Raw genomic sequence first — 8,113 nt, forward strand, 5'->3', positions numbered from 1 at the left:
CTGGACATCTGTGCATATACCAATCAAAATGTGATCATTGCACCCAAATTGGCAACATTCCATTGACATCCTCACTTCCTCTACCCTTGTTATGGACAAAGCCGCCACGGATAAGATGTCAATTCTTCATTGCTGATGATCGATGCCTTGTCCAAGCAGCTGTCACAAAATTTTTAATGATTGCAGATTGGATTCATTTTACAGGCTTGTAGCTGGCTTGGACCTCATCAACTTTGGATTTTTCCTGATATATGCCATTGAGCATAAGCCAAATCCTGGTCTAAAAGCTGAAAAGACAAATGGAGAAAATGATTCTGCTGTTTCTTCTACTCTTAAAGAAGAAAATAGGGTATATTTGTGGGGCAATTGTTGTAGTTTAATTTTGCTCTCAGTATTAATCTGAATTAAAAACTTATGAGTAGCCTCTTTCTACTTGATTGTCACATTTGTTGCTTCATTCGTCTAAAACAAGTCCTGAACTCATATTAACAGATTAGTCTAAACAGGAGGATTGGAAATCAGAGACCATGAGTTGCCAAGGCAAAAAAAATTCCAAGCTCACTCAAGGTCTCGCCTGTTTCTCCTTTACGAAGATTTACAAAATTTATGTACACTACAGCAGCTCTTCTCAGCTTGCATATACACTACCAGCCCCCTAACATGATAAACTCGTGGCCATCAATCTTTCATCTTTCATATCAGACATGACAGTGGACGACACAACAACGTCTCAGCTTGCCGAGTTCCAAAGGGTCCTTGTAAATTTACATTATATGCTAAAGGAGTAATAGTTTGCTGGGCCTATGGCTCAGCCTTTAAGTCACTTAATGTTCATGGCTGCTGCCATGGCCCGAAGCTCTTTTGTTATCTCTGAGAAGGCTGGCCTAGATTTGGGATCTGATGACCAGCATCTTTCCATCAATGATCTCCAGGTTGGTTCACACCAGCTTGGGATTTTAGGTCCGAGATTGCCCTTTATTATGCCGGCTAAAAGAATCCCCAAGAATTGAATAAGTACATGCGAATCAGCCAAAATGATGTAGAAATTAGCAAACAAGTAAATGTTAAAAGGGATAATTCTGCCAAAAAAAATGTTAATCTAATTTATTACTTTTTACACCAGTCAGCACAGTAGCGTGAACCCTATAACCATGAGAAGCTACCCAAAATACTATCTGTTTGACAGAATTCAAAAACATCAAGGCTGAAAAGGTTAGATCCCTGGCCTCCTGCCCATAACATCTCACCAAAAACATAAACAAAACAAGTTGTCAAAACCCACAGCTAATGATGGGATCTGACAAAGTTTAGTTCAAAACCATCTAACAGAGTTTCAATCTCTCAGATAAAAAACCAATAATATATGGAGAAGTTTGAAAATGATTACAAAATTGATAATAGCTCTCAAATGGCACTGTAAATGACAGAAAGGACACCAGAATAAAAGGAAAATGGAGAAAAAAAAATTATGAGAAGACATTTGCCGAAGGAACTTAAATCCCAGTCCCGAGAGCCATGGAATTGAGAATGTGTCCTAAAAAAGTACAGTGATGATGATAAGATATCATTATAGATGTATTCAGTTATATTATGTGAGCATATAAGTTAATAAGTAGTTCGAAACCATATTAATCCAATCATAAGAGTACCTATTATTTCCTCAGAATGCAAATCTGCATAAGGTTCCTCCCCCGTTAGAAGTTCCCACATGACAACCCCAAATGAGTACACATCAACCTACCAGAAAAAAAAAAGTCAATAAGAAATTAAATAAAAATACAGTGATGTGATTGGAATATATTCACAACTATAAAATTCAATTAGCGCATTTTACCTTCTCTGTTACTAGGTTGTCCTTACTTTTGAAAAGCTCCGGTGCCATCCATGGAATAGTTCCTCGTACTCCTCCAGAGATAAGTGTCTTCTGTTTAATTTTTGATAATCCCAGATCACCAATCTGGTAAAAGGGTTAAAGTTTAAAGTGTTTAAATGAAACCAATAAGTGAACACAGTTGGGTTCGGAGTTATTGATCAACCACTAGAAAAGAATGACAAAGAATTCACCCAAACCACTTAATTTTTTTAAGATATATACCTTGCATACTGGTCGTTGAGGATCCCTCATATTCACAAGGAAATTATGAGATTTAAGGTCGAAGTGGACAATATTCTTCTCATGTAGGTATTCTATACCAAAGGCTGCATCCATTGCTATTATTATCCGCTTTCGACGATCAATTGTTCTGTAAATTGGAAACTACATCTTTTATGAAAACTAAACACAAATGGGTGCCCATAAAGAACAGTTTGCTACAAGATTGCATAAGGGGATATGATGTCAGAACTAGTAAACTTCAAAAAACAAGTTTGCTACAAGATTGCACAATAAGTGCCAACAAGTATTGAGCATATCTGCATAAACGAGCAAAAGCAAAAAGACACTTGAATGAGATTGTAATACCGATCTTTCCTTCGAAGAACTTGTTTTAGAGAGCCATTAACCATGTACTCTGTAACTGTAGCCAAATTTGTCACAGGTCCATCAGTAACTACACCATAGAATGCCACAACATTTGGATGATGAATCTGACCAAGCATGTGTGCTTCCCTCCAGAAGTCTGCAATCTGCATGCATGTATGAAACAACAGAATGAAAAGATAAAGCGCAAGCCTACATTTGCCAAACAGTAGTACTGATGATCATATTACATCCCTTTGGGGCAAGATTGAGGATATGGACTTCGATACTACCATTGATTTAGGACAAAGAAGGGTTCAATTATTTTAGTAAGTTTTTAATACTTGCCAATTTTAAAAGAGTCTTGTTCAGTACGTTATGTAAGTCTTTGATTTCTTGTTGAGGCATGATTTATTTGCTTTATTTGATTGACTAAGGGAAGTAGTTGTACCCAATTGTAAATAAGGAGATTATGTTACTCGTTTTCAATTGTTGTTGATAAAAGAAAACTCCTCTCCATAAATTTTCCACTTCAGATTACATATTTTACACCCGTGTTATTGAGTTGTTTGAACTACAGTGATATCTAACCTCATATGCTAGAACGTTTACTGAACATCTAATCACTGCAAAAAGAACCATTGGGTTCTTTCCCAGGCTCAACAGCATGAATTATCACGCTTTCATTTCCCACTGCGTAAACCATTAAATGCCCACCTTCTCCTTCACGAGAGATTTAGATTTTTTCATTTATTTATTTTTATAGTATTTAAAATATAAACTTAAATCCGAGTTGTCTAACTTGAAGGCGGAATGGAGGGAATCAAGGAATGGTAAGGGTTCAAGCTTAAGAACAAGAAAAACATGAATAAGTAGCCTTACAGAATAATTGATCAGCAAATACGGTGTACCCAAATGTATCAAAAGAAAATATATTTTAAATCATTAACTATTGAGCTGTCCGCATTATACGTGTTAGAAGAATCGAAGACTTCAGAAGAAACTCCTCATGCAAAATGATCCTTATACTGGCATAGGAGATTCTAAATTCAAATCTTGGTTGTAAATGCTCCAAATCAGAATAACCATATAATAAATAAAATTTGATGATGAAAGTCTTTTAAGAGTTGATTTTCAGAGGACATAGGGGTAATTACCAGTCGATCCTCCTCCAACGAACCTTCAGCGAAGCAGCTTGGCTTTATCCTCTTAATGGCAACATCAGAACCCTTCCATTTTCCATAGAAAACAGTTCCAAATGTACCCGATCCAAGTTCTTTTATATATTCAAGATCCGAAGTTTTTATAGTCTGCAAAATGTAACAGAATTATAAGTTGTTTTCATATAAAAGACATACAATTTGCATATGTTTAATAGGATACCTGCAGTTCTGTATTGGCTGTATTAGTGAAGTATGCTGCCGATCTACTAGAGATTTCACCAATTACCTTTGAGCATTCACAAGTCTTTTTGGTCTCGACCTAAGAAAAGTCAGAAAACGGTGCTATTAGTCTGGAAAACATATGAATATATTCATTTAGCTCCAATCGTAGCATAGCTTTTAAGTAATACCTTTTCTTCTAAAGGGTCCAGATGAATTTCTTCTTTATGCTCATCATTTCTTTCTGTAGCTGCATTCTGCAAGGCAGAAATCTGGGGAGGTTCTATTTCTTTGGAGGATGACAAAGAAAGGTTATACAAAAGATCCATCGAAGACGCAACTCCACCTTGCAAATTTTTAGTGCCGTTCTTCATGTTGCATCCCGATGCTGTTCCATTTCTGTAGTTCATATTATTTGAAAGACCAGATATGTTAGCACTCTCCTCTGAGTCAATCAGTAGCTTTTCATTCTCAAGTTCAGGATGAATGGGTTTGCAAGTTATAGGCATTCCATGAAAATTCTCATATAGAGCCTGACATTGAACTTCATGTCGCTCAAGCTTAGAGCCAGTCAACATATCATCCTTTGTGTTCATTACTCTTACAAATGTTGATGGATTGTTAATAGCAGTATGCGACAGGAAAAATTGATCACCTGCAACATTACATGTGCTATGACAAGCTAAATGACTCTCCACCAGATTTGAAAGCCCATATTGTGAAATTGTAGGGCCACCATGTTCTCTAAATTTCTCACCATATTGGACATCAAAAGTGGAGATGCCTTTATTGAAGCAAGAACCCATCACACTCACCACTCCTTCTGAAGCAAGCTCAGTAAAACCAGCCCAGGGACTCGACAAATTGGCATTGTACAATCCCATAGACTTTCCTTGCTTTGAGATGTTTGACTTTGGCCTGATTCCAAGATAGCATTTCCCCGCTGGAATTTTCCCACCCAATCTAGCACCTCTATAGTTTCCCACTTCAACCAAATTGTTATTTTTTCTCGCATAATTTGAATAATTTCGCTGATATCTAGCATCATTCACAGCAAACCTATTGCCGCGAAGTCCACTTTGACAAGCACAACAAACTCTGTCACCAACACAGGAAGAATTCACAGGACAGCCACTTCCAACCGGCAGATTACTGCAAGAATGCACTCCCAAATGATTATTCACCGATCCACAAGTTGCGCCCCATGGCATGATATTTTCGCTATTGAAATTACTAAAAGGCATCTGCCCAGTGTTCCCAAAATCCCACTTACAATCAACACTGTTTCCCATCAATGTAGTATTTCCACCCCCATAACAGAATCCCTGAAAAGATCGCCCCACCAAGCATTCTACCGAAGCATTTGCCTCAACAGCTATGTTTCTAACATTCCCATCCCTCGGATTCAATGGCCGCAAACGCCCATTCTCTAATCCATTAGCCACATTCACTCGAAAAGGGTCATTTTTAACCACCAAATCATTTGGTTCTTCCAGGCCAAAATCTAAATCAATAAGTGGGCTATCACAAGATTGTTTGGCTGACAACTGTTGTTTCATTACCTTCTTCCTCAACGAATCATCAGCAACACCCTTCCCTTTAACAACCCCATTATTATTAAAACTACATTTATCATCATCACATAAATCAGTGCACACAAAAACCCAAAGCCTTGCGTGCTTACCGCACGATTCGAGCTTATCATACTCTTCGACCATGCACCGTACGTCGTCGTCGGAGGCGATCAAGACAAGAGGGGTGTCGTCGCCCTGTTTCCGGTCCGGGTTGAGGGGCAGCCGGTACTTCAGGGTAAAAGAGGGAATACTAGAGCAAATATCGGAGATCTTTAAACGGAGCTTGGGGAAAGAGATGGTGCGGTCCACGGAGATGATGCGAGTCTCGCCGCCAATGTACCTTAGATTGTTCGAGGATGGCTGGACGTGGAATGCCCCATTGAAGCTGCAAATTAGCTTCACTTTTGAGGCCGATTTCTTGCAGAAACGAGAAAGCGAAAGCGAAGGTTCTTTCATGTAGAATCAATTTTCTTTTTCGTCAGCAGTGTCACTGTTTCGTGGTTGTGTGTGTGTCGTATAGTTGTTGCATGCGTAATGTGTGTTCTGAATTAGGCTCCAGGTTTAGTTTAATTACGATGCTGCCATTACTTGATTCTCAGGTGTTTTTCTGTTGTGCCAAGCGAATCTTGGAGTGATTGCTGCGGCTTGGCGTGGATAGACATTCGGTTCAGTTTGACACAACTCAGATTTGTCAGTTCGATTTAATTCGATTCTGTAAGTTAAAAAACTCATCCGTTCTCGTCTCAATTAAAAAAAAAAAAAAAAAAAGTAAATATAAAAGAAAAATAGCAAAACACAAAACCCCGAAAACTGATTCACTCACGGCTGGTCACAGCCTAACACCACTGACCACATATAAGCGCTCACACTCCATGCAACCACCGTCAGCCCTTAGCCGTCCATCAGCCACAACCCGTTCGTCATCCTCACACTATACACACAGGCCGCTCCTCTCTCACACCACCCCGCGACAGTCGTCCGTCAGCCGCATTTGTCACAGCCCGTCGACTTTTTTTTTTCTTCTTGTTTCCTCTCCCTTTAATCCATTTTATAAATATTCAATAAAATTTAACATCAAAATTTTCGATTTACATTTTAATGTATCTCATTAATCTCTGATTATGTAAAATAGTTATTATTCGACGGAATTCTGGAATTGGTTAAATTTTCATAACAGTATCAAATTTTTATTTTGTTTCTTTTTTTTTTTCTTGGGTTTATTTGACTATTGCCGGTGCTTGGCGACCCCCAAGGGTAGGATGTGTTTGGTTATTGCGAAAATATTGAAATTATGGGAAAGTGTTGGAAATGTTGGAAAAATGGTGAAACCCATGAGATTCTTGGAAATTATAGAGTCCAAACCGAAAAGAACCAAACAAATCCGAACTAAACCGAACCAAATCAATAAGGATTTTAGTTCCGGTTTGCATTCAGTTCCTACTTCCTACATTAAGGAACCGATCCATTCAACTCAGTTCGCCGAGCAGGATATTTGCCCAACCCGACTTGTGGTTGTGGCTTCATTATTTTCTGAATTGGAATTTATTATCCTTCGGTTTATGCCTAAATTACGGTAGTACCCTTCCTTGCATACGTAATAAATTATAAATTATAGAAAAGATGAAATTGCTTTAAAAACAATGAAACGCTATTTAATTAATTTGAATAAATTGTACCTCAGAAACCCCTCTTCCATTGAAGCAGTAGTTTCCTTTAAAAACAAAAAAAAAAATTGCTTTAAAACAAGAAAAGAAAACATATAATTAAGCAATTGTACCTTGATGCCTAAAAAAACCTTCCTTGACCTCTGAAAATCAAGAAACCTTCTCTTCAATATCCTCCAATAAACCCCCAAATTAATTCTTTTTCCACTTATATGATCAGAATGTAAACTCTAAATCACTTGTACTTTCACAAAAATTTTTATCTAAATCGCTTGTACTTTCACAAAAACTTTTGTCTACTAAAAAATTATTATTATAAAGAAAGAAGAAATTAATAAGTGAAAAGACGCACAAGAATATACCAAAAAATTAGAATGAGCCTATAAATATGAAACAAAGATATTGTTAAGGATCCACTTATCTTACATGCATGTAAGATACATCCCCCTCACATAAACAGTGCGTGGACTTCACACATGCACTGTTCATGTGAAGGGGATGTATCTTATATGCATGTAAGATAGAGATTGTCTATTGTTAAATGTGTTGTGTGTAAGAACATATCACAGTGAGATAACAAATTATATGTTAGCTAATTTAAACAATAGTGTAAACTAGCAATCGGAAATAATAAATGAAGAACAGAAGAGGAAGAAACCGAATTGAAATAAAAAAAAACGGAACCCGAGGCCTGCACAAAAACAGTCTCCTTAAAACAGATTTACCACCTATTCGGAGTGCTTAAGGTTTGTTGGTATCTGTTTCCCAGGATGCAGCGGGTATGAACTTTCAGTCAAGCACAGGCTGGAAATTCCGGCGAACCACAACAGTGAACTCAATCAGAGAAAGACGAAGAAGAATGAAGGGAAAACAAGTGTGCTTTATGCTCGTTTTTGCAAGTGGAAAAAACAGAAGTGAAGGTGCCTTTTTATACTCAAGGGAGGATGTAACAGCTTTTGTATTGAATTTTCGAATTCAATACATTTTAATTAATTGTTATAACAGCCAAATCAATTTAATGAATTGATTTCAAAA

General features: G+C 37.4%; 1 protein-coding gene across 2 annotated transcripts; it reads right to left on the reverse strand.

Moving 5' to 3' along the window:
• Positions 1-480: 480 nt before the first annotated feature.
• On the reverse strand, positions 481-6,530 carry LOC102616676 (uncharacterized). 2 transcript variants are annotated; one of them, XM_006475732.4, is made up of 8 exons: positions 4,032-6,519; positions 3,842-3,940; positions 3,616-3,768; positions 2,462-2,625; positions 2,096-2,243; positions 1,835-1,957; positions 1,650-1,737; positions 481-987 (listed from the first exon to the last, which is right to left on the reverse strand). In XM_006475732.4, the coding sequence occupies exons 1-8, from the start codon at positions 5,868-5,870 to the stop codon at positions 821-823; spliced, it is 2,781 nt and encodes a 926-aa protein (XP_006475795.1). In that variant the 5' UTR covers positions 5,871-6,519; the 3' UTR covers positions 481-820. The 2 variants fall into 2 exon arrangements, with proteins under 2 accessions (XP_006475795.1, XP_024952914.1); XM_025097146.2 differs by lacking the exon at positions 481-987 and adding an exon at positions 1,015-1,534 and having other exon boundaries at positions 4,032-6,530.
• Positions 6,531-8,113: the final 1,583 nt, after the last annotated feature.

Source organism: Citrus sinensis, chromosome 1 (genome assembly GCF_022201045.2).
Source record: "Citrus sinensis cultivar Valencia sweet orange chromosome 1, DVS_A1.0, whole genome shotgun sequence".
In the NCBI taxonomy this organism is placed as follows: Eukaryota; Viridiplantae; Streptophyta; class Magnoliopsida; order Sapindales; family Rutaceae; genus Citrus; species Citrus sinensis.